General features: G+C 35.2%; 1 protein-coding gene across 1 annotated transcript; it reads right to left on the bottom strand.

The window, feature by feature from the left end:
* On the bottom strand, positions 1–27,472 carry LOC138698014 (uncharacterized). Its single transcript, XM_069823690.1, has 6 exons — positions 27,267–27,472; positions 17,202–17,666; positions 11,016–11,159; positions 8,564–8,995; positions 3,103–3,246; positions 1–616 (listed from the first exon to the last, which is right to left on the bottom strand). Exons 1-6 carry the CDS (start codon positions 27,367–27,369, stop codon positions 531–533), a joined length of 1,374 nt encoding a protein of 457 aa, XP_069679791.1. The 5' UTR covers positions 27,370–27,472; the 3' UTR covers positions 1–530.
* Positions 27,473–27,577: the final 105 nt, after the last annotated feature.

Here is a 27,577-nt window from a genome sequence, read left to right as displayed (position 1 = left end):
TTAACAACATAATAATAAATTATTATTGAAAATATCAGTTTATTAAAATTAAAATACAAGAACACAATATTCACGAATATGAAATTTTAACTACAATTATCGACACACATACGAGTATAAGATCTAGTTCTAAAATACATTAATCATTAGTATCCAAAAATGGTATGCGTTAAATAATGAACTTAATTACAGTAACATAATACGTCCAGAAACGAACATACAGTAGCCTAATAAGAACGAAGCTTGACAAAAAACATTAGAATTTAGTATTATATTTCCCGATGTGAAAAAGAGATTAAACATATTTCTTAAATATGACAAATTTCCATTGCAACCATTAATATGTAAATCTAACAAATAAGAACTAATGTTAACAACAGAAATTAATGCATCAGCATAAACAGAAATTATAAATACTACTTAAATATCGACAGAATTCAGAGAATGAAAGTTGCTACATGTCTTGAAAACAAAAACAGATCTGTGCTATTCCAGGAATATAAGAAACATCACTCCCAAAATAAAACACCTTATTCTACTGCAACAACTGGGACAGGAACAAGTAAACCTTCATCAAAATCCACCTCTGTCATCATCAGTGGCTCTTGTATTAAATCTGGAAGCAAAAATGATTAATAATAATAATAATAATAATAATAATAATAATAATAATAATAATAATAATAACAATAACAACAACAACAATAATAATAACTAAAGATACTATGTTGCTGGCTCATTAGAAGCAAAGTAATGTATCATATTTGGCCAACACTATTTGTTTCAGCACAATTTGACTGAAGGAACCAATCTCGGAATTCTGAATGAGTATAAAGCCAATACCGTAAATAAATACCTTTATTAGAAGCTATATTACGGAAATACACTTTTTCAGCATCCCTGACATGGAAATAGTATATTTACGATACAAGGGGTTGGCCTGGTTGGTGCAGTTGGTATAGCGCTGGCCTTCTATGCCCGAGGTTGCGGGTTCGATCCCAGGGTAGGTTGATGGCATTTAAGTGTGCTTAAGGGGTTAGTTATAGCTTACAGCAGTAAAATTTTTGGAAATATTCAACTTTTTTTTCCTCCATTACTGTATGTTATACAATAATGAAAATTGTTATGTGTAAAACATTGTCCTTCTGATATATAAACAAAATATTTTTTACGATTTAAAAAAATATATTTTACAACTTCAAAATGGTGGCAGTTCACTGTGCAGTGATGAAGCATTTCCCTCTTAATTCATAAACTTGTTAACTTTTTCATGTTCTCTCTCTTTTATTTTATTACTGGAACTCATGTTTATAATATTATGCTCTTTCAACTACATTTCTTAATAAATAATATTATTTTTATTTTGTGTTTGAAGAAAGTACTGATACTTGACCATTTTTTAATTGAATTTATTTTTTATCAGACAATCTATCAAAGGTAGAGAAGTGATCTTGCATCATATTGTAGATATGACATGCATAAATACACACAAAAAATTTCATCACAGAATGTTGGATAGTTTCTGAGTTATGTGGGAAACGCTTCATCACTGCACAGTGAATTGTATTTTGAAAAAAGAAATGTAAATGTTAAGTCTAGCGCTCTAGCCACTAGACCACAGTGATAGCTAAAATTACAATGATTATAATGACAAATTATATACAAGCTGATGTATACGAAACTAAATTTATATATTAAGTTGGTGAAATTAAATGTATAATGTTAACAGATGCAAAAATAACAACAATGATGAAGAAAAATTGAAGACTAACAATGATATTACTTACTTAATTACAAATGGCTTTTAAGGAACCCGGAGGTTCATTGCCACCCTCACATAAGCCCGCCATCTGTCCCTATCCTGAGTAAGATTAATCCAGTCTCTACAATCATATCTCACCCCTCAAATCCATTTTAATATCCTCCCATCTACGTCTCGGCCTCCCCAAAGGTCTTTTTCCCTCAGGCCTCCCAACTAACACTCTACAGTATATGCATTTCTGGATTCGTCCATACATGTCCTTCCCATCTCAAACGTCTGGATTTAATGTTCCTAATTATGTCAGGTGAAGAATACAATGTGTGCAGTTCTGCTTTGTGTAACTTTCTCCATTCTACTGTAACTTCATCCCTCTTAGCCCCAAATATTTTCCTAAGCAACTTATTCTCAAACATCCTTAATCTCTGTCCTCTCTCAAAGTGATTGTCCAAGTTTCACAATCATACAGAGCAACCGGTAATATAACTGTTTCATTAATTCAGCTTTTCTGACAGCAGACTGGATGACAAAAGCTTCTCACCCGAATAATAACAGGCATTTTCCATAATTATTCTGTGTTTAATTTGCTCCCAAGTGTCATTTATATTTGTTACGGTTGTTCCAAGATATTTGAATTTTTCCACCTTTTCAAAGGATAAATTTCCAATTTTTATATTTCCATTTCGTACAATATTATGGTCACGAGACATAATCATATACTTTCTCTTTTCGGGATTTACTTCTTCCAAACCTCTATCTCTTTACTTGCTTCAAGTAAAATTTCTGTGCTTTCCCCAATCCTTTGTGGATTTTCTCCCAACATATTCACGTCTTACATTACTCTTAATCAATTTAATTAAGTACTAAAAGCACTGAAGATTATGTAACTGTAATGCATGAACAGTTTAATTCCCAGTTCTTGTAACTGTCGACAGGAGTCTACACTGTCAAGGCGAAATGAAAAACTACATGTCATGCCAGGAAGGAAATAGCTCTCTCTGCTTATGATAAAAAGGATGTGCCAAGGAATGAAGTTGTGAAGCTGGAGAAATGATATTACAGAAGAATATACAATGTGGTTCCATACATCATGGTCAACACAATAGTTTATACCAATTTCAATAATGACTGCATCAAAATTAAAGTAATAATTTTATCAATCCATAAAAGAAATCAGACAGATTAAAAAAAAAGTAAATTTTGATCAACTGACAGCCAAGTTACTACATTCTTCCTCTCTAATCAATTCCACTTGTTCCGCATGCTACCTTCTTTACTGTGCTCCGTTCTGACAGTCAGGGACCAAAAACTGAGAATCTTCATATAAACACACAAAACTCTACCTGGTTCTTCTACAAGTTCAAGCAGCAGATCTGAACTGAATTTACTGTCTGCTGGAGTTTTGCACAAGGTCCAGAAAGAAACCATTCTGTTTATATCATCTTCTGTTGGACGAAGCTTCATAGGTAAAATATCTTCATAATTATCTGAAAAAAAAAAAAAAAAATGGAAACACAAATGACATGGTGTACTAACATTAGAATTTAATGCCAATGTCTAATTTAGTAAAGATTCATTAGTCAAGTAAATATATCTGTGTGTTTGTGCGTGTGTATGTGTGTGTGAAACAAGTGGACAATTCTGACAGTACAGCAGCACTATAATCTTTTCGCTGTAAGAAAAATCCTAATGTAAACAATAGCACATGACTGAAGTGAGGCTTCATTGGCCACCGTTTGGCGCCAAAGATTCTCAGTACGTGTTCCCGCCTACTGCTGTACATTCTGTTTCATGTTAAACATTTCCCGTTACTCATCAAGTAGGCCTAACCTCACTACTATGCATTCGTTTGCTGAGGAAACATTTACTTTATAATTACTACAATTAAATTATTTTCAAGTCTTATGTCTTCACAATGGACAGTTGAAGATACAGAATGCATACTTCGGTACTACGTGCTTACGTGAACATGTACGAGCTCAAGTGACGCCAGCTTGTCACAAGAACAGACTACCTCGGTATTACTGTTGGTATTCATCCGCGTTCATAGCACATAACAAAATATAAAAGTAGCTTTTCTTTTACATAGCGTTTTACACATGAGTGAAGTTAAATGTTTCATCGTATTTAACAACTAGAATTCAATTTTTTATTTCCAAATAATACAAGATTATGGTTTCCAAATACGAACTATATTTTCCTGCGTCATGTAAGTGTTTCGACTGAGAGCCAATCACGAGTATGACAGCAACGTGCTTATGTTTACATTAGGATTTTTCTTACAGCGAAAACAGTATAACTATGCTCACCATTAGTCACCAGGCCATACCAAACAAAAGAGAACCGAAATGTTGCTAGTAAAATTGGTGACTATATTCTTTAAGAATTCAGTGCAATAGTTAAGGTCAATATTTATGGAGCATAACAACAGATATTTAATACACTGAAAGAAAATGCATGTTTTTGAAGATATAAACACACATTAACACAGAAAAATGAAGGAGAAATATGATGTGGTCCTGGGAATATCGTTGAAATCGATTGATTTCGCAAAGCACTTGTCACTAATAATATCTCTTACCAAACGCTATCTAACCTTGTCACTGACAGCGGGCCCACTTGTCACTAATCTATCTCACCATCAAACTTATCTAACCTTATCACTAACAGTGCGTCTCATTGACACTAATATTTCTCCACATTAAACCCTACCTAACCCTGCTGCAGACAGTAGCACTACTATCTCTCAGTAATGTTAAGAACGACAGAGGGAGAGATAAAAAAAAAAAAAAACAAATTTCTCCTGGTAACAACGCCACAGATACATGTTGTCCCCAAATGTTGGTGACATCGTGTACTTAGTTCCAATTAGTTATCATTGTAATGGCACCGATGAAAGCTGCTGTACCTAATTCTCTACTTTAGGGAGAATGAAACAGTGCAAACAATTACAGCTTATAAATTAATAATTTAACAATAAATAATTACCAAATTATTAAATTCTTTTACATTTTACTTTAATATTGAATGGATCAATAAATAAATTTCATGTCATTATTGTAAAGAAAGGATTAAGATAAAATTAAACTGTAGAGTAACTAGATAGAATCTGAAACATTACTGTACTCTACTTCAACACTCATCTCCGAAATAAATTTTAAATATGTCATTGATGAACTCATTTCATAAGTATTCTATGGATTTTATCTAATCAATTTACTAGTACAAAAGCAACTTTCAACAGATCTATAACGTATATTTTTTAACTTCTATTTGTTCTTTGAATCCCTCAGCCAATGAGAATTTTATGTCATTTTTATTTCTTGTGCCACACAAAAAGAATACTGTACATGGCATTGCCATATGGATCCTACTCTCAGCCCTCATCGCATTGTCAGAGAACATTAAGTGTATGATTTGTTTCAATTTTGTATAGTTTCAGTTTAGTTGTAGTTTAACTTTGATAAATTAGTAATATTAATTCTACTTAGTTTTAATTTCTAGGTCTACATATTCTTACCGTAACAATGCCGCAATTTGGAAAAAATTATAAGAGAAACAAGAGTGAATACAGAAGAAAGTAACAAAAATGGGACGGGATGCCACAATTTTGGGACAAGCACGTGAAATGTGCGTTCAGTATGAGAATATTTCGAGCAAGAAAGATAAAATAAAGGTCCTCTTGAGGATGCGAACAAAGTTGTAAATAGAACAGTAGCAGCCTTAAAAATAAATTGGTGCGCTGTTATCAAAATTGGAAAAGAGCTGAGGAAGAAGAAAGAGAAACATGAATCTGAGTCTGGTTTTCTGTTTCATTGTGTCTATTCAGAGGAATCATTTAGGGAAGGTAGGTAACGTAAGACAATAGCCCACAACAGACTTAAAAGATTAAAAAAAATAAGAATAATAATTGTGCCTTTAATATTAAAATATTCCACTTTTAAAAATACTTAAGAAATAAAAAACTAGATTTGTTGGGACTAATTCAGAAAGTTGTTTGTGGTAATAGCATATCATCCCAGACGGGAACTGAGAATTTTTTTTTATTTATTATTATTTTTTTTTTTTACTATTATTTGGAGTAGACTGTATGTGCAACCAAACCCATGTCTTTAGGAATTCATGGTTTCATTACTATACTGCTTACAGATAAGAGGGTATGTGTTCAGCTAGACAGTGTCATCAACTTTATAAGTTCTAGCTTTCTTAATAACCGATGACCTGTTTAAAGATTATGGAGGAAGTATCTCTGAGCTACTATTGTAAATCCTTTATATATAAAAAACACACACAAGTGGAGTAAAATGCACCGAGTTATACTTAGGAGTGAATTTTACTAGCAGTATTTCTGCATTATTTTCGAAATTTGTAACATTAAAATGTCACTGCATTGTGTCACCCATGGAAAAGGGAATATTTAAGCTCTGCCTCCAACAGAATTTGGAAAATAACATCGGATATTTTAGATAGCCTAATTTTTACAATTTAACTGCATAGCCAACCACAAGAAACACATTTTACATCTCCTAGAAACAATGTCACTCACATTAAAACTTTTTTTAATGGTCAAGTTTAAGCTAATTTATACGAGGCGTGTTCTTAAAGTAAGTTCCAAAAGGGTGTAGAAAGTAAACAGAAAAATATTTACAAACCATTTTTGTAGCAATGTATTCCCCACACTTCAATTACTTCTCACCATAATCTCCACCATTATTGAGGCATTTATCGAGTCGTGGCACAAGTCTTTCTATCCCCTCATTGTAGAATTCACACGCCTGCGAACCACTCCGCAACATTTGTGGAAAATTCAAGGAAAGCGAAGAAATTGTGAACCTCCTGTCCTCATGAATTTTTTCATCGACAGCACGCACCAAATCGTCATTGATCAAAGATGGCCAACCGGTATGCTGCTCGTCATGCACAGAGATGCGACCCTCGTTGAACTTTCTAACCCATCTCCTGACCATTCCATCACTAATGGCATCATCACCATACACCTCACAAAGTTGATGATGAATATCAGCTGGTTTGATGTTTCTCGCATTCAAAAAACGGATAACAGACCGCATCTCACAGTCGGTGGGGTGCTCGATCACTTTAAACATTTCAACTGATCACAACTAACCACACACACGGACTGAAGCTCTGAAACTGCATGCACAGCCTGCCTGAGGACTGAAGAAGAAAACACGTATGCGCAAAATAACGATTGCAGCGATGTGACAGCTATAATTGAAAATGGAACTTACTTTAAGAACACGCCTCGTAGTATGGAAAACAGTTTATTTCAGAGAAAATAGAAAGGTAGTACTTCATGCGATATACCCTATAGAGTGCTCGAGCAAAAATTGAAATGTCACCTGTGATTATCATAATATTCAAGAAATTCACTGAAATTTATGTATATGCCCTAACTTTCCTTCTGTGCTTATCACTAATCAGCACAAAAACTCTGCCTGCGCATCTGCACTTCTGCCTCCCAGCTGACTGACTGTCTGCTATTGGAGTAAGGGGGGAATAGTGTTAGTGGCTACAGCACATTCACTCCCTATGGAGTCCAAGTGTTTTACCAGAAATGTCAGAAGTCGAATCTTTCCCTGCGACCATAATATTTTATCTACTTTTCATTAGTAATAAATACTTATTAATAAATTATAATACTTTTAACTAGGCTGACCAGGTGTCCCAATTTTCGGGGATAGTCTTCAGTTTTGAGTTGCTGTCCCCAGGGACCAGGTGTCCCCGGAAATTAATTTTATCCCCAGAAGCTTTGATTTTGTTTCAATAAAATTTTAAACGTAAATATATTTAAGGATCATAATGGAACTGCTGCGATTCATGCACATTTCTGAATGCTTCTCAGTATCCGATAGAAGAACCAGCAAGCAAAGTATGAGATATTCTGCATTCTACGAGAAGAACATAGGATCTTTATCTCTGGTCATCTTAGCATTCGCGTTGCGCAGAAGCATTAGAACTGCTGCAGCATCCATTTTTAAGTACCGGTAGTTCAAAAATTGAGAAAATTTGTGACAAACCAACAGGTGAAAAGTGGTATGATGTTTTTCAACATTTCAAAAAAATTTTCATTCTGTTTGAAAATCTTCTCAAAATAGTGTCATTAATCATGTGTCGTCCAGTCAGTAATTCATCAGTTGAAAGACTTTCCTCACAGCGAGCTCAATCTGGACTCATGAAAAGTGAAGAAAGAAAGTTGAAACAGTTAAAGCTTTGTTAGACCTACAAATGAAAACAAACTTTCATTTCTCATTTGAAGAACTTAGTGTGAAGCTGTATGGGAATGAACAGATCCTTAAAAAGATACCTTCTTCAGACAAGTACTTGTAAAATGTGCGTGATAGAGTTCACTGTGTACAATATTATATGAAAGACTTCCATGGATGCGTCAGTAATGAAATTTAATTATTAGTGGCTATAATTATCTCTATATTGGAGTTATGTATGTTTATGCAATTAATTCAAAATGTTAAGATACTCTACAAATTTAGTGTCAAAGTTCTATCATTGTATCTACTGTTACATATATTTTCTTCCACTTTTCAACAGAGAGTGACCAGGTAAGTGTTTGTGGTTTTTCTCGAAATTGCCAATGTCTCCTACTGGACCATAAAAAATCTGGTCAGCCTACTTTTAACGGTTCAACTAATATAGTTTCAAGTTTTAAACAAGTGTTAACGTGAACAAGAAACAATGAGCAACAAATACATCGGCAAAAATGTGCAAAATAAGTAAATATTTATAACAATATGAATCATTAATTGCATATCAATAATTTATACAAACCATCGTCTTCAGAGCAAACAAACTTGTCTGGTTCCAGCCAAGGTGAATTTATTTCAGTGCCATCAATATAATTCTCGCCCTTATGAACTAAAGAAGACAGGGAATAATTTTCTATTGCATATGAGAGTGATATGCATAATTCAGGAATTGGTTGTTTTAACACCTGAGGTTTCATTTTTATATCAGACAATGATGACCTGGCAGTGTGCTCTATATCTGGAGTTTGTATTGGTGATATACAAATTTCTTTCTTTGCACTCTGAGATGAAATTTTAGTGAATGGGGTTTTCAGATTTTCTTGATCAAGAACAGATTCAAATTTCCTCGACTCCTGCACTTTTGCTGTTGAATGTATTTTATTTCCAACATCTCTTAGAGGTTTTACTGAAGATTTTGATTCCTGCAAATTTAACGTTTTCAGTTGCACATTATCTGCAAACACAAACAAATAAATGCATATATTAGATGCAGTTTTCTCAAAGCTATATCATAATGTTGTATTTTTTTATAATGTAACACTTCATTTCACATACTGTAAACAATATTAATATCCACACAATATTGTTTTTTTTTTAAGTTGGTTATTTAACGACACTGTATCAACTACTAGGTTATTTACTGTCTATGAGATTGATGATAGCAAGATGGTATTTGGCAAGATGAGGCAAGGATTCGCCATAGATTACCTGGAATTTACCTTACGGTTGGGGAAAAACTCGGAAAAAACTCAACCAGGTAATCAGCCCAAGCGGGAATCGAACCCACACCCGAGAGCAACTTCAGACCGGCAGGCAAGTGCCTTAACCGACTGATCACGCCAGTGGCTTATTATTGTTAATAAGGTTGTTTGGCAGTAAATTCTTTATGACTAAGTTTATCTAAGCACAGATAATTCCAGCCATGTTATAGAAGCTTTATTCTAATTTCAATAAACTAGAATGGGGAAAAATGTTTCTGTCAGATGCTTTTCCAATTCACTGTGGGCTAAACGAAGGAGATGCACTATCACCTTTACTTTTTAACTTAGCTCTAAAATATGCCATTAGGAAAGTCCAGGATAACAGAGAGGATTTGGAATTGAACAGGTTACATCAGCTGCTTGTCTGTGCGGATGCCGTGAATATGTTAGCAGAAAATTCACAAACACGGGAATTTTACTTGATGTAAGTAAAGGGATAGGTTTGGAAGTAAATCCCGAAAAGACAAAGTATATGATTATATCTCATGACCAGAACATAGTACGAAATGGAGATTTATTCTTTGAAGAGGTAAAAAAATTCAAATATCTTGGAACAATAGTAACAAATATAAATGACACTCGGGAGGAAATTAAACACAAAATAAAATATTGGAAATGCCTGTTATTATTCGGATGAGAAGCTTTTGTCATCTAGTCTGCTGTTAAAAAATCTGAAAGTTAGAATTTATAAAACAGTTATATTACCGGTTGTTCTGTATGGTTGTGAAACTTGAACTCTCACTTTGAGAGAGGAACAGAGATTAAGAATATTTGAGAATAAGGTTCTTAGGAAAATATTTGGGGCTAAGAGAGATGAAGTTACAGGAAAGTGGAGAAAGTTACACAAAGCAGAACTACACGCATCGTGTTCTTCACCTGACGTAATTATGAACATTAAATCCCGACGTTTGAGATGGGCAGGGCATGTAGCATGTATGGGCGAATCCAGAAATGAATACAGAGTGTTAGTTGGGAGACTGGAGGGAAAAGGATCTTTGGGGAGGCCGAGACTTAGATGGGAGGATAATATTAAAATGGATTTGAGGGAGATGGAATATAATGGTAGGGACTGAATTAATCTTGCTCAGGATAGGGACAGATGGCGGGCTTATGTGAGGGTGGCAATGAACCTCTGGGTTCCTTAAAAGCCATAAGTAAGTACATTATTACTGTAATGAATAATAATAATTTTCTGATTTCAGGACTGTACACTACTGGTAATCAATTTAATTAAGTACTAAAAACACTCAAGATTACGTAACTGTAATCCATGAACAGTTTGATTCCCAATTCTTGTAACTGACGACAGGTGTTTACGTTTACAAGGAGAAATGGAGAATTACACATCATGTCAGAAAGCAAATAGCTTTGACTGAGATAAAAAGAATGTGCCAAGGAATCAAGTTATGAAGTTGGAGTAATGATATTACAGAGAAATACACATACATCATGATCAACACAATAGTATATACCAATTGTAATAATGACGACATGAAAATTGAACTAATAATTTTATCAATTAATTCATCAGAGGAATCAGACAGATTTAAAAAAACTAAATGTTGATCATTTTACAGCCAAGTTACTACGCTTTTTCTCTCTAACCAATTCCACTTGTTTCACATGCTACCTTTTTTACTCTGTCCTGACAGTCAGGGACCAAAAACTAAGAACCTAAATGTAGTGTTCTTCATATAAACCACAAAACTCTACCTGGTTCTTCTACAATCTCAAGCGGCAGATCTGAACTAAATTTATTGTCTGCTGGATTCTTACACAATGTCCAGAAAGAAACCATTCTGTTTATATCATCATTTGTTGGCCGAAGCTTCGTAGGTAAAATATCTTCATAATCATCTATAAAAAAATGGAAAGTCACAAATGATATGGTGCACAAATTTATAATTTAATGCTAATGTCTAATTTCGTAAATATTTATTAGTCAAATATTATAGTAACATTCATACAACATTGAAGAAAAAAGGCTATTCTGTTTGCAAATTGAATTTTGTGAAGCAAGTCATTTTATATATAGACAATAATTACAAAAGTAAAAGTGCAAATTATCGGGTGTCCTTTTCCAAAGTCTTGTATAGTAGTCTCGTTTTCATTATGGACAAGCAGCATGTAAAAGATTTTCGTTATCGTGTTACTATTGTTGTTCAAGTCTTTGAAATCAGAACCGTGCCACGTCTTAACTGCCATTTAACTCTTTGCCACCTTACCTGGAGTGCCTCGTTGTTGCCAGATATTAGTTAATGGTAGCAATAATAATTAGAATATTTCAAGATTTAGACACCATGCAGAAAAACTAGATGTGACAATGCCGCGCAAGTTTTAAGTGGGGTCAGGTGGCTACAGTAGTTATTATTTTTACAAGTCAATAATACAACTAAAGATTGGCAACTCACAAACGAATGTCGCTTGTCCATAATGAAAACGGGACTACTATAATTACGAGGAAAAACAGAACTGAGAAACACTGTTTATATAGACTAGGGTCCATCCAAAGCTGAACCGTTCCCACCCATTTGCCCTTTCCCACCAATCATGGAAGTGCTATTACATATAGTATACTATCAGCTCAATAAAATTCACTCATTACTTAATTGTTCAGTTAGCATATTCAGTTCACAACTTTTCTTTGTAATTACTTCACAATGTCTCTCACTGGTATGTATAAACTAACAACACCCACGTTTTAACTTCTAAAATCTTTTCTAAATCTCCGTTTCAATCAGTTGAATATTCTTTCATGAAAATGGAAAATTAATTCTATGCTAGTCAATATTAATTTCTTATATGCTTATATATATATATATATATATATGTGTGTGTGTGTGTGCGTGCGTGCGAGTGTGTGTGTGTGTGTGTGTGTGTGTGTGTGTGTGTGTGTGTGTGTGTGTGTGTGTGTGTGTGTGTGTGTGTGTGTGTGTGTGTGTGTGTGTGTGCAGGATGAAAAAAGTTTAACCAACAAACTATGGGAAGTTGCACGGGACACCAAAATAAACAATTTTTTTCTAATATCATATTTTTCTTTGAGGCACTGTTTTGCGAGAACACCAGATATTAATGTAAGGCAAACCATTTATCATCCTTCATTTTCTCGAGTCTTACAAAACATTTGCACACCACAATCACTTCAAAAGAGGTTCAAAAATGCAACCATCGATCTGCACACAAAGGTTATGTCGACAGGACAGACTGTCTAATGCAGTGAAAGACTGCAGAATTTTCGTGTTTCCTGCTGTTGCAATTATCTGGGCAACAGATCTTCTTCTGATTCAACTGTGGTTGCATAAACAAGATCACACATCTCTCTCCAGAGAGGAATCAAATCAGAAGACTGGGGAGGCCATGGTACTGGACCACCTCTGTCAATCCACTTTCCAGAAAATTGTTGATTCAAGTACTCATGCACACTGAGTAAAATGTACCGGTGCCCTATCATGCTGGAACCACATGTGTTGTCTTGAAGCGAGTGGTACATCTTCCAACAGTTTTGGGAATGCTGTCACGAGAAAATTGTAGTTATGGTCACCATTTAACTGGCTAGATAGGAAATACGCCCAATGAGACATTCATCAACTACACCTGCCCACACATACAATTAGAATCGATCTTAATGTGCGTGCGTGAGCGTGGCATGACTAAATTCATTCCGAACATGTGAATTGTGTATGTTGACTCCATCACACCTGAACGATGCTTCATGTAAACAGCACAGAGGATAAAAATGTAAGATGTATTTGACACTGCTCCAGATACCACTTCGAAATTTGTGCTCTCTGAGTGGATTATCATCCAGTTTCAGGTTGTGCACGTGCTGCCTGTTAAATGGATGCAACAGCTACTCACAAAGGACATTCCTAACATTCGTGACTTGTTCCCATGTTACTCACAATTGCATGAGTGCTAATGGAGGGATTTCGCTCCAAATGTCGCAGGACACTTTCTTCAAAGTACAGAGTTCCACTGTGCGACTTCGCCCCTGTCCAGGTAATCAGTTAAATGACCTGGTCTCACACAGACATTAATACACAGCAGCAAACGTCGAATGATACAGTGTACGTCAACTGGGATATTGTTGTTGATAAACACTCTGTACTGTTCGGCTGTTGTGGTTTGCTATGTAGTATGTACCAATTATGTCAGTTAGCTCACTCCAAGTCTATCACTCCATAAAGCCTCACAAGAATATGACATTAAAAATAACAGTTTTTTTGATGTCCCATACAATCTCCCATAGTTTGTCAGTTTATTTTTGCAATCTAAAAGTACATTGGCACTAATTCCTAATATTAGAAACATTCGTCTTTGCTACCAGTATCTACTCCTGTAGATAATTACAATGGCTGTTTTGGGAACAGAAAAGGCGGTTTGTTTCCATTTATGGAGTTTTACTCAAATACCAATTTAAAAATGCTAATACTGTCATTGCACTCAAAGTATTAATGTATCTATTTTGCTTCATGTCTACATTGATATACGTATAAAAGAATGACATAATATAATAATAAATAATCCGTGGCGCTACAGCCCATGAAGGGCCTAGACCGACCAGCCGGCTGCTGGCCTCACGCCCACAGGTGGACGATCATCCAACCAGAATGGAGATATCATGTGGTTAGCATGATGATCCCCCCAGCCATTATAGCTGGCATTCGCAGCTGGATTTCGCTACCTATCATAGCTCCCCAAGTGCTTCACGATGCTGGGTGGGCACCAGTCCCATATACTAGCTGAAATTTAATGAGAAAATTTCTTCTCCCACGAGGACTCGAACCAGCGCACATTCCGTAACGTGAGTCCTAGGCAGGATGCCTTAGACGATGACACCACAGCGTGGGTCAAAAGAATGACATAGTGCAATAAATTATAACTTGCAAAGTAATAATTTATTAATAAGTAATTACGAAACTATTAAATTATTTTATGCAATTTACTTGAATGTTGCATGTATCAATAAATAAATCTCATTATGTCACTACTGTTGAAAGAGAATAAAATAAACTTACACTGCAAATTACCTAGATAGAATAAGAAACATATAGGCTTACTGTACTTCAAACTTATTTTCGAAAGAAATTTTAAATATGCCACTGATGAACTCATTCCATAAGTGTTCTGCAGATTTTATCTAATGAATTTACTGCTACATAAACTATTGTGGCCGCAAGCCAAGAAGCAACTACTGACAGCTCCATAACGTGTATTTGTTAAGTATCATCCACTCTGAATCCTTCAGCCAATGGGAACTTGATATGTCACTTTTTTCTTGTGCCACACAAGAATAGGCCTACATGGCACTGCCATATGGATCCTACTCTCAGCCCTCATCATATTGTCAGAGTACGTTAAGTGTATAATTTGAGTCAATTTTGTATGGTTTCGGTTTAGTTGCGGTTTAAATTTCATAAATTACTAAGTTTCATTCTAGCTAGTTCTAATGTATAGGCCTACATATTCTTACCATAACAATGTCTGGGGAGGGATGACCCAATTCGGGGACAAGCATGTGAAATGTGCATTCAGTACGAGAATATTTCGAGCAGGAAAAATAAAATAAAGGTCCTCTTGAGAATGTGAACAAGGTTGTAGATAGAACAGTAGCAGCCTTAAAAATAAATTGGTCCACTGTTATCAAAATTGGAAAAGAGTTGAGGAAGAAGAAAGAGGAACACGAATCTGAATCTTGTTTCCTGTTTCATTGTATCTATTCAGAAACGTAATTTAGGAAAGATGGATAACATACGCCAATAGTCTAGCCCCAGACTTCAAGATTTAAAAAAAACAATAGTAATTGAGTAATACTACTGAAAGCAAAAATGTGAGAACTGTACCTTCAATATTAAAATATTCCATTTTAAAAATGCTTCAGAAATAAAAGACGAGATTTGTTGGAACTAATTCAGAAAATTGTTTGTGACAATGGCATATCATCCTAGATGGGAACTGAAAATTTTTTTTGTTTGGAGACAATATTGTGGCGCCATGTTGGAAGACCTGGCCGTGTCGGGAGTCGAGTGCGTGTCTGGCAGAAGGAGGGCGAGCTCGGCAGGCGCTGGGCACAGCGAAGGAAGTTGAGCACGCATCTAGTGCAAGGGAAGGTGCGGTGTGGCGCAAAGCAAGGGAGGACCCTAGAAGTTTCGCAGAGCCATGCGAGCCGATTGCTGTAGAAGCTATGTGAAGTAGCACATTCGAGAAAGTGTAATCTAACAAATAAAAGCGAGCAGCCTTTGAGTCGGTCTAGCCAGTTTTAGAACAGCCAGTCAATCAGTGAGTGAGGAAGGAAGCCAGCCTTGAGACCAGGGTTCGACGTGAGGAGGATCGCAACTGTGGCAACGTCCAGGTGAGGGCAACACGTCTGGAAGTCGCGAGTTCGAAGCGCAGTGGACTGTTATCTGGAAGTCTTGGTTCGACATACCGTGAACTTGAGTGAGAGAGCTAGAAGAACTAGCCATGGCGAACGAACTGTGAATTGAGAACTGACAGTTTCATTTTGTAAATTGTGCTTTGTGAACATTAGCTGAAATTAGGAGTATATTGTTGTTCTTCTCAATAATAAACGTGAATAGTCATTGTCGTTCTGTGGAGTGCAATAACGACTACTGTGTTGCAGTGTTCAGTGGAAGACCCAATGTTGACGGGTGTGATTAAAGATAGAAATAAAAACCACATTGTTGTTTGAATTAAAAGTCACAATATGTTCGAGCTACTACTATAAACTCCTAAAAAGACACGCAGAAATCAAATAAAATGTGCTCAATTAGAATTAGAAGTGGATTTTACTTGTAGTTTTCTGCACTAATTTCCAATTTGTTTTAATTAAAATGTTCCTACATGGACTCACCCGTGGAAAAGGAAATATTTAGACTCAGCCTGCAATAGAATTAGGAAAATGAAATCTGAAAACTTAGATGGACTAATTTTTACAATTTAACAGCATAGCCAACTACAAGAAACAAATTTCATGTAGCTTAGAAACAATGACATTCATATTAAATCCCTTTTTTTAATGGTCAAGTTTAACTCAGTTTACGGTAGTATGGAAGATAGTAAATTTCAGGGAGTGGATCACCAATATACCCTACAAAGTCTTCCCTAAAAAAATCTTTCCTCCTCTCAAGCAAAAACTGAAATCTTGCCCATGTCTATCTTGATATTAAAGAAATTTACCAATGTTTACATATATTCCCTAACTTTCCTTCCGTGATTATCACTACAAGCACAAAAACTCTGCCAGTCCATCCACCCACCAGCTGACTGACTGCTATTGGGGTAAGGGGAGAATGCTGTTAGTGGCATTATCGCACTTCCTCCTTAATTTCCAAGAGCTTTACTAGAAATATCAGAAGTGAATCTTTCCCTGTGACAATAATATTTTCCCTAATTTTCGTGACAGTAACAAAATAATATATTGGCAATATTATGCAAAACATATACAGTAAATATCTATAATATAATAATCTATTATCAGGCAGTACATCTCACTTGACGATATGTGTCAGAGAAAGAACAATTGTTTGTATATATCTGAAGTCTGACTAGTGTAATATGTATGCAATGGAGGGGGAAAGAAACTGGCCACCCTACTCCATTATCTCCTGGCTAGTTGCCCCGTAAGTGGTGCCTTCTTGGTATCACTTGTGAGGTTCAGACCTGTCTTCCAACAGTTGACTAAACAAAAATATAAATCATTAAGTCTGATTAGTGTAATATGTAACTAGTCAGCGATCTATGCAATGGAGAGGAAAGAGAGTAGCCACCCTACCCCTTATCTCCTGGCCTAGTTGCCTCATGAGTGATACCTTATTTGTGTCACTTATGAGGTTCAGACCTGTCTTCGAACAGTTGACTAACAACAACAAATCATTAATGATGTATCAAAATACTTACCATCATTTTCAGAGCAAACAAGTTTATCTGGTTCCAGCCAAGGTGAATTTATTTCAGTGCCATCAATGTAATTCTCACCTTTATAAATTAAAGAAGACAGGGAATAATTTTCTGTTACATGTGAGGGTGATATGTGTAATTCAGGTATCGGCTGTTTTAACACCTGAGGTTTCACTTTTATATCAGACAATGGTGACCTGATAGTTTGCTTTATGTCTGGAGTTTGTATCGGTGATGAATAAATTCGTTTCTTTACACTCTGAAAGGGAGTTTTAGTTAATGAGGGTTTTAGATTTTCTTGAGTTTTAATTAATGGGGTTTTCAGATTTTCTTGATCAAGAATAGATTCAAATTTCCTCGACTCCTGCATTTTTGCTGTTGAATGTATTTTATTTCCAACATCTCTTAGAGGTTTTATGGTGGATTTTAATTCCTGCAAATTTGAGGTTTTCAGTTGCACATTATCTGCAAACAAACAAATGAATGCATATATTAGAATCTGTTTGCTCACAGCTACTATAACATAATGTAACAGTTCATTACAAATGTTGTAAACAATATCAACAGACATATAGAATTATGGTTAACAAGATTGTGTATAATAAACTTTATCAGTAAATTCTTTACGACTAAATTAATCTAACCACTGATAATTCCAATCATATTATAGAAGCTTTATTTCAATATCAATAAACTAGAATGGGAAAAAAATACACAAAAATGCTAACAGGTTTTGTCAAAATCTTAAAAATAAAGAGAGAATTCAATTGGTGAAAGATAGGCATGTAAGAGATAGAACTGATTTCTCAGATACAAATTAAGACTAAAACGAAAATCCATTAAATAAACATCATCTTCATAGCTTACAATCAGGAACTCTGTTATATCAAACATGAGTTCACATAAAACAAGCAATAAACAGGAAATCAGTGAGAAACGTTTAATTGCGTGAAGTGTGGATTGTAAAGCATTAATTATCTAAATTAATAGCAAACAACAATTAATGGCAATTTGTGTATGAGTAGAGTTTCATGTACAGAAATATAATGTAAATTCCACCTTACAGTAAGATTGAAATGAACAGCACACGAAAACAGCTCATATGACAAGATGAATGGGTAGGATAGGTTACAAAGAATTTCTCCTCTGCCCCAGAGATTTCAGACATTTTTAAACTAAAAATATAATCTATACAATATATTTCTATCTGATATGATCTTTCAGTAACTAAAATAAATTCTATTACATAGATAATCAGGAAGTTCTTTCATTGATGGTTGTTGGCCTGCCAGCCAATCTTGATTCGTTGAAATTTGAACCAAAGAATTTATACAATATTATATTTCAATTTGATACGACTAACTAAAATAAATTCTGTTATGTTAATTTTCAAGTAATTGTTTCCTTAAACATTGGTGGTCTACTGGCCGATCTTGATCAGTTGAAATTTTAACTACTTCAATTTTCATTACAGTTAAGAAATCATACATGCTGTATTTTTATTGGCGTAGTTTCCAGTGTTAGTTTTGTTTAGCAAATATAATAATTTTGTTTATTGAAATAGTTATAGTATGTATACAGGAAATATAAATATTTCAATGTACGATGGCAAAACAGTAGACATCATTTACTTTTATTAAAAAAAAAAAAAAAACAAACAAGATGTATTGAGTAGTCAACGGAAAGTTAAGTTAATGAAGGTAATTCTTAATTGGCTTTAAGTGAAAGTGAAATCTATGAACCAGTAATTTCATATGTGTTGGAGCCTTTTCACATTAGGACACCAGTGACTGTCACTACAGAGATACATTCGTTTCAATTGGAGCATTCATACCAGGACACTGCAGTGTCTGACCCAGTCACAGTGACGCAACAGTGACCCTCTTCACATGTGACGGATAAGGTCACTGTGTCCAGACCAGTCATTGCTCGACATACATTTCTTTGAATTGGAGTGTTCACACTGGGACACCGATCACAAGACAAGCTTGCAGATTGCCAACAAAACACTCACTCAGTGCTCGAGCACAGTGAAACTAGTCATAATCCAGCCATGAGTTTAGATTTGATTAACACAGAAGATTTTATAAGTGAAGTAGAAAGTCGACCTACTATTTGGGACGTGAAAAGCGATGACTATAGCAATAAAGTGATGAAAACGAATGCTTGGCAAGAAATTATAGCTAGGCCTAAGTTTGTGCTTGATTTCAATGAGAAAAGGATAGATGAAAGAAACAAAATTGGTACCTCAGTTGCATATTTTCTTTTCCACTGTAAAGAATTCTAAATTCCATTTCATTTGATGCTAAGTAACGATATGTGGCAATATGGTTTGTAATTCTTACCATACTAATTTACAATGGAAAGTTACATTTAACAATACATAACATTATCATTGAACTATGAGTATACACATCACAAATATAATGATAGATAAAGAAACTTAAATGAAATATTGACATGTAGGAACCACGAATGTTCACATAACATTTCTAGTAATCTTTGTTATATTTTCCAACAGCACATGAAAAACAACGAACTTATTAGTGACATTTTTATAATATTTTAAATTATATAATATACTACTACCAGTTAAAATCTGTCAAATATCCTCAAAATAAAAGAAAATAATATTACAGTATCTTAAAGTAAGAGAAAGTTTTTCATCTGATGGGATAGCTTTCCTTAGTATAGTGTTCATTCCTGTGATTTCCCCTTTCACATTTTTCTAGTAGTTCATCAAATGAAGTTTTTGACATTCGGAAGTACTGAAAAAAATTTCCTGTCATCTTGTCTCTAGTCGCCATACTGAGTGTAAAACAAGCCTTTCTCCAGCCAATCAGGCAGCCTGATTGGCGCAGTTGGTAGCCTACAGTGCTGGCCTTCTATGCCCAGGTTGCGAGTTCGATCCTGGGCCAGGTCGATGGTATTTAAGTGTGCTTAAATGTGACAGACTCATGTCAGTAAATCTACTGGCATGTAAAAGAACTCCTGTGGAACAAAATTCCGGTACACCAGCGATGCTGATATAACCTCAGCAGTTGCAAGCGTCGTTAAATAAAACACAACATTTCTCAAACCGATCATGTGGCAATGAATGTCTGGGTTAGGGATGGAGGAAATAATTTAAATACCGATATATTGATATTGCAATATATTTCAACCCTAATTTCGATAATCGATATATATTGCAGAAAATATATCGAAACGATTATCAATATATCACTATTCCGTAAGCAAATTAATAGGTACAACGCATTTATATTTTCAGGTTTACATTTATTACAATAAGCTTACTTAAATTTTAATATTTTATTGAAATTAACATCATATCAGTCAAATGTAAAAGTGTAATGGTAAACAATACATTTTCAATACCATATTACATAGTTCCTAAACTAAATTAAAATTATGATGTAGATAAGGTGAGCTTAAATGATACAATGGAAAAGAGTTAAGTGAACTCTATATGGGTCATATTTGATAGCGGAACATGATTTAATTATTCTAATTTTATATAGGATTCAGTCCAGGATACAAATACGATATCATGCTCTTTTCTACGTAAAATGTAATCATTTTTAAATACTATAAGTAAACAGTATTTACAATATTACAAGTTTTAACAAACTTCACAGTTGATTTGATACAATTCTTCTATAGTTTGTTCCATTGCAAGTTATTGTTACATTCCAATATTCCAAACATCAATGGTGATTATGATAGGGATAGAATTTTTATGCACTAAAAGATATAATAAAAAAACAATGTCAGTACTAGGTTGTGCATAGAAATCCTAGCCATAAACAAATGTCAAAAAGGTATTAAATCCTTGTTTCTCTTTCCATTTTAGAAATAAAAATAAAAGTTTTGAAAGCTGTTTTGAGGTCAGACTGTTCTTTTTCAGAGTGGCTGTTGCTCCTGCCTTGGAGAACAACTAGTACATAAACATCCCATTTCAATCTCACGTTCGCACACATTGGATTTTGAATTTGGTACTGTACATTAAACAGTCTGAATTCCAATTCCAGTCCAGCCAATCAGAGTAAGGCATTGACTGGATTGGATATTTCAAGGTTGCACCGTTATGCAACTGTCCACCTTCATTAGCATTATCTCTCAGGGAATTATCAGAGTTGTCTAGTGTGTATTTTGTTGTTGATAATGAGAATAAAAACGATAAATTTATGAGAAAAACCTATGCATTCTACGACATATTGAATCAAAATTTCAATATCGATATTACTGTATCGAAACAAAAATATCGGGATTTCGTAAAAACAGATATGTCGTTCCCATCTCTAGTCTGGGTAATGAACGTTTTTTCTTCATTCTCTTCCTGTTCAATAGCAGTAACAACAAAAGGTCCTTGCTCGAATCCATTTCACTAACTAATCACAAATTGTTTTATTAGAAGCTACTAACTAATCAGTTTGCATTAATAGCTGTCACCCACGAATGTTCACTGCAATCACCGGTGATAGTCATTGGAGTCCCAGTGTGAAAAGGACCTTACCCATCTTCTTCTAGTGTTGTTATGGCAAGTCAATAAATATAATAGTTGGAAACGAAATCAAGTATCAAAAATGATGGGAAACTAAATATGATTAGCAGTATTTCAATCGTGAGCCTATTTGAAGTGATGCATTTTGTGAAACTATGTGAAATGCATTTAGAAAGACCTCGAAGCTGTTCAAAAACAGGTAGAGTATTCATATCAGTGTTCATCATTAGAAAAGTTACCTGTACTGGAAGACGCATTTGTGTAGAAATGATTAATTACTACTTGAAGGCCTACTAAATTCAGACAGTTCATGAAGTTCCCTGACAAAAATTTCATTTAAACTGTGCAGTAATATTACAGGTTTTCGGCCTCCTCCACTTAGGCAGACCTTAGCCCAAATTTTAAGGAAAATAAAGTAAACTTGTATTAATAATCCCAAGCAAAACCGACCATTTACTTCCTAACTATGCAATTTCCCCAGAAACTACAAAAAATGTGAATTAACTTGAAACAACCGTCTACTTTCTTGTGTTGTCCTCCTGTGAATTTACCATATTTCTTTATTTTTTATTTCAAAATCGATAATTATAAGCAAAATACATGTTAAAACAAGCTAAATTAATAATACTACATAGCTAATAGATACACTACAATCTATCAACTATTTATGATCACAGTTAATGTTGAAAAAGATATAAGGGTACTCATATAAAAATAAATAATATGTAATATAGTGATTAAAAATTGATACAGCATTAATAATACTATAAAAATTAATAACATACAAGTAAGCCACAACAGTTCAGTTATTTTATAAAAGCGAGTCTTTCCTCTTTTTCAGTTCTATTAACTTTTGTCAATTAATTCCTTTTCTTCACTCTTTGTCATTAAGATCCCCCTTTGCTTTTCTAGTTGTTTCACTTCAAAATCTAACTTTCTCTGCTTTGCCTGCTTACTCATCTCTTCACTTTTCTCCCTTTTTTTTCCTTGTCCAAGTAGTCTTTGTAATGTTTTCGCACACCTCTCACATAATCCATCATCATCTTATTAATGTTCATTTTTCCATTCCACCTGACTCTTGAATTTCAACAAGGATTTGCCACTGCGCAATTACTGTTTTTTCATGCAAGTTTGCAATCAATAATGATTTGTTGACTGAAAAGCCCCCTTCAACAGTTGCATTGCTGTGGGACAGCACAAAGGAAATCTTTATTACTTCTCAAAGATGGTTAAAGTTGGCATATCTGATCAGGAAATTGTCAAAGACTAAGTCAAAACCTGTTTCACTACACTGCTCACAAATTCAGAATCTTGAAGCTGAGTCTTCTTAAGATTGCAAAAAGATATACAACCTACGCCTTCTTAGCACATTCTGCACAACATCGTTTATGAAGTTGGCACTGTGAAGGTCCTCTAAAATGAAACAAATGTCTTGTCTGTCCAAATTGAGATGAATGCTGAATGATGTATGGATCCAAAGAAGAGAAACCTCTCACAGCTTGTATTTTGAAGGACATCTTTGAGTTTTTTAATCATAATCAGTTAACACACAGCAGCACTCATTAAGAACCTCCACTTTTTGTCACTCATTTATGGCGTTTCCCATTCGAGCAAGCAAACACTTTGTTCCAAATCCTATGTCTACTTCTTTGATCAAAATCAGGTTTTCCAACTATTTTTACAACAACTAACAATAAATTTGGTCCATTCAGGACTTCAAAAACCCAGGTTTCACACGAGTCATAAGATCTTTGAGTAGTTTCTCTTGCACCATCTGTGTGTGTCTAGCCATATTTAGAGTGTCTAAATTTTAAATTACACTATTGACGTTTATGTGGCTAATAATGCACTCAGCACTCCCTCGCAAGTTCAAGCTTAATACTTCTGAGAATTTCCCTTGCCATTTATGAGTTTTGTCACTGTAAATATGCACTCCTACCTATTTTTTAAAGGTTTAGATAGCTTTAACTTTTTGTCATTTTCTTCTCTCTGTATGTTATTGTTGAAATTCAAAATAGATAAAATGGTACTTGTGACCATCCAATCATAAGCAAAATCACTTTTTTTTAGGTTTTTATTTGAGTGCAAGGCTATGAAATAATTTTAGTTTCCCTCGTATCAAAATAATTATTAATGTCCTTCATATCTTCCAAGAATTTGTCTGTTACAATCGAAGATAGGAGTCGATAATTGTCGAACAAATTATACACAGTTAATTTTTTTTCTCACTGCTTGAATCGAAATAGACATTTCTCTCTATTAGGAAATTTATGGAAGGATATACTCTTACCACTGATGGAGTTTTTACAGCAACCAAACACACACCAGCCAAGACTAGCATTGTCACACAGCAGGCAAGCCACCAATAACATCACTATCTCCACCCATTGCTACTAAAGTCAACTTATCTTGAGAAGATGTCGTAAGGAGCTCGATTTTGACAGCTACAATACGCTCACCATGGCGCATAATTTAATATATCTATGAGGGTATACTGAAAAGTAATACCTGCTTTTCTTTTTCTCCTGTGAATATAGTTAAAAATATTCGTGAGAGTACATTGTATTCAGTGAACTTCCTGCTTTCAGTGATGCAAGTTTCTTATCTCTGCCAGTAGAGAGCTCTGAGTTATAGCCTGAAATATGGCAGCGTGTACCAGCACTTTGTCAGTGCATCTGAAACAGCGTGCTGTGATCGAGTTTCTAACAGCAGAAAATGTGCCCCCGATAGACATTCATCGGAGATTGAAGGCTATTTATCATGATCAATGTGTCGACATCAGTACTGTGCGACGTTGGTCTGCTCGTGCTCGTAACGAACCTGGTGCAACTCTCAACTTGTATGACAAAGGACGCAGTGAAAGACCACGTATTGCAACTGATGACACTCATCGGAATCATGTCAATGAACTCATTACAGTGAATCATCGCATAACGCATGAACACCTGCCAATCCAGTGTGGCATATCAAGGGAGTGTGTGCAGGCGATAACTGCAGAACTGGGATTCCAGAAAATTTGCACATGATTGGTACCTCGAATGCTCCTTCCTCACAAGAAACAGAAGAGATTGGACACTTGCCAACGATTGCTTCTGCGCTACAAACAAAAAGGCGATGAATTCTTAAAGAACATTATCAAGGTGACGAAAGCTGGGTACACCACTTCGATCCCGAAAACAAGAAGTCATCAATGCTGTTCCGCCACAAAGGATCACCTGCACCCAAAAAGTACAAAACGGTGCTATCACCAGGCAAACTCATGCTTACAGTCTTTTGGGATATTCAAGGTGTGGTGCATATGAAATTCATACCTAAAGGCATTACCATTAATTCTGTAAGGTATTGTGAAACCCTAAAAAAAAATTGAAAGCACGAATTCAAAGGGTTCGTCCAGATATGGAGCAGCCTCTCCTACAGCATGACAACGCTCGTCCAGTGACAAATGACAACAGAACATATTCAGCATCTTAGTTTTGCTATTGTTGATCATCCTCCATATAGTCCCAACCTGGCGCCATCAAATTTTCATCTGTTCCCAAAACTTAAAGAACACCTGATAGGACATCTCTTTGATTCTAATGATGCAGTGCAGACAGAAGTGAGGCTGTAGTTTCATCATCAATGAAACATTCTACAGTGACGGTATCAAGAAATGTTATGTTTTATTTTAATGACACTCACAACTGTCGAGGTTATATCAGCGTCGCCAGTGTGCCAGAATTTTGTCCTGCAGGAGTTCTTTAACATGCTAGTAAATCTACTGACATGAGCCTGTCGCATTGAAGCACACTTAAATGCCATCGACCTGGCCTGGGATCGAACCCTCAACCTCGGGCATAGAAGGCCACCGCTAGGCCTATATCAACTGTGCCATCTAGGCCGACCGGTATCAAGAAACTGGTCACCGTTGGGAGAAGTGTATTCATCGCCAGGACGATAATGTGGAAAAATAAAACTACAGGTATGAACAGTAAGGTTGTAGCAAGTTACCAGTTTTGCTTCACTCAAATAACTATAAAACTGTTCACATAAAAAAATTAGGAGGTATTACTTTTCAGCACGCCCTCGTATGTGTGTTCCTTTAAGATAACTATTTATACATAGTGTTACTCAGATAACAACAGTCTTATTTTATTTTATTATTTATCTAACATAGATTATTAAAACTACGGAGCAAAAAAATATATATTATAATCAGGAAAACTGGTTCAAGAGATATAATAAAAAGTATTCTTCTATAATTATTGAGACCGTACTGTAATCATATTATATAGAATGTCACCCTATAAATCCTGTAAGAAAATCCTAAGACAACTTGTGTTACGACAAGCTGGAATACCCCTCAGATTCTCATCATTGGGAACCTTTCTCATTTCCGCGACTTTCCATGACTTTTTGAGACTTTCCCTGACCTCCACCAACACTAATTCTTTCATTGACTTTCCCAAATATAGAATAACTCTTCTCGGGTTCTCAGCCAAGTGAGATGGAGATCACTTCATTCCCTGAAGAAGTTGGCAGAGCTAGTCGTCGAAAGCTTGGAAGCAAATCTCCACCTCACCTGGCTGAGAACCCGAGAAGAGTTATTCTACATCAAACGCCGGGAAAGTCTCAAGTCATACTTTCCCAAATATGTACGGTGATTAAGCCGCGTTGTATTTTTAAGGAAATTCTTAGGTTTTAAAATCCAGGAGAGAATTTATGGCGAGTTAGGAGACCAGCAATTGTTACTGAAGCTCTCATTTCTTTGTGTTATCACCGAAAAACTGAACAAGCTTACAAGGAAAAAACGAATCCCTGATTGTAGTTACAAGCGTGATAAAGAATTTCAAAACATGGATTATGTTTGCAACTTAGCTGAGGAAGATGACTTAGATCCCCCTCTGTGGTGTAGGGGTCAGCATGCTGGTCTCTTACGCAGAGGGCCCGGGTTCGATTTCCGGTCGGGTTGAATTTCCTGGTTGAGGTTTTTCAGGGTTTTCCCTCAACCGTAAGGCAAATTCCAGGAAATTCGGGCTACAACATCCCTGCATATCACCAGTCTCATTCATCACCGAAATCATATTCATAACAAATTAGTAATACATATACAGTCGCCATCTAGTTCACAACAATAGAACCAGTCTTAATAATAGTACACAGGCCTTCGGAAGATTAACTCGCGATATGACCAAAGATGTTAAAGCGAATATAAATAACAACGAAAAAAAAAAAATGATTTAAAGAACTTCAGTTGCATGGAAGAAGAATGCAGGGTTTTAACATTTTCCAGTTTCGAATCCTTTGCAAAGCATCTACTGTAGGCGATTTGTATACGGAATTTGAAACGAGTAGGCCTATCTTGTAAAAATTTCCAATCTAAAGAGTCCACTTTTTCTTGATCATGTTTCATACAGCTATAGATATTTTTGTGAATGAAACTACTCGTATTAATATAATAAACTTGCCATGACATAAAACATTAACATGATCCTTGCCTCAATATCTTATTATATATTAACCAAAATGAAATAATGTAGCAAAATCAAAATAAATACAATTAATTTAAACGGCTAAAATACCTTTATGAATCTTAAGACGTCCTGTAGAGGACGGCTTAACGGTCGATAATTGAGATTGATGTTGTCTTCCTCTTCCAAATACATCGAAGATTGATTCCTGCATTTTTAAACGATCTCAACACTCAACCAAAGGCAACAAATACCAAACTGCAAGCACAAATCTCTCAGTTAACGCACATATTTCAAGTATCGAAAATCGCGGATGTCGTCTGTTATTGAGTAACAACCAATCATATCATACCTTTCCAGTGTCGCCAACTCGATTCTTAAAAATCCGCTGTGAAAGTTGTTTTCTAATGCCAGGCATGTGA

Source organism: Periplaneta americana, chromosome 4 (genome assembly GCF_040183065.1).
Source record: "Periplaneta americana isolate PAMFEO1 chromosome 4, P.americana_PAMFEO1_priV1, whole genome shotgun sequence".
Classification (NCBI taxonomy): Eukaryota; Metazoa; Arthropoda; class Insecta; order Blattodea; family Blattidae; genus Periplaneta; species Periplaneta americana.
Note: the sequence above shows the minus strand (reverse complement) of the source record. Positions and strands in the feature narration are given on the sequence as shown.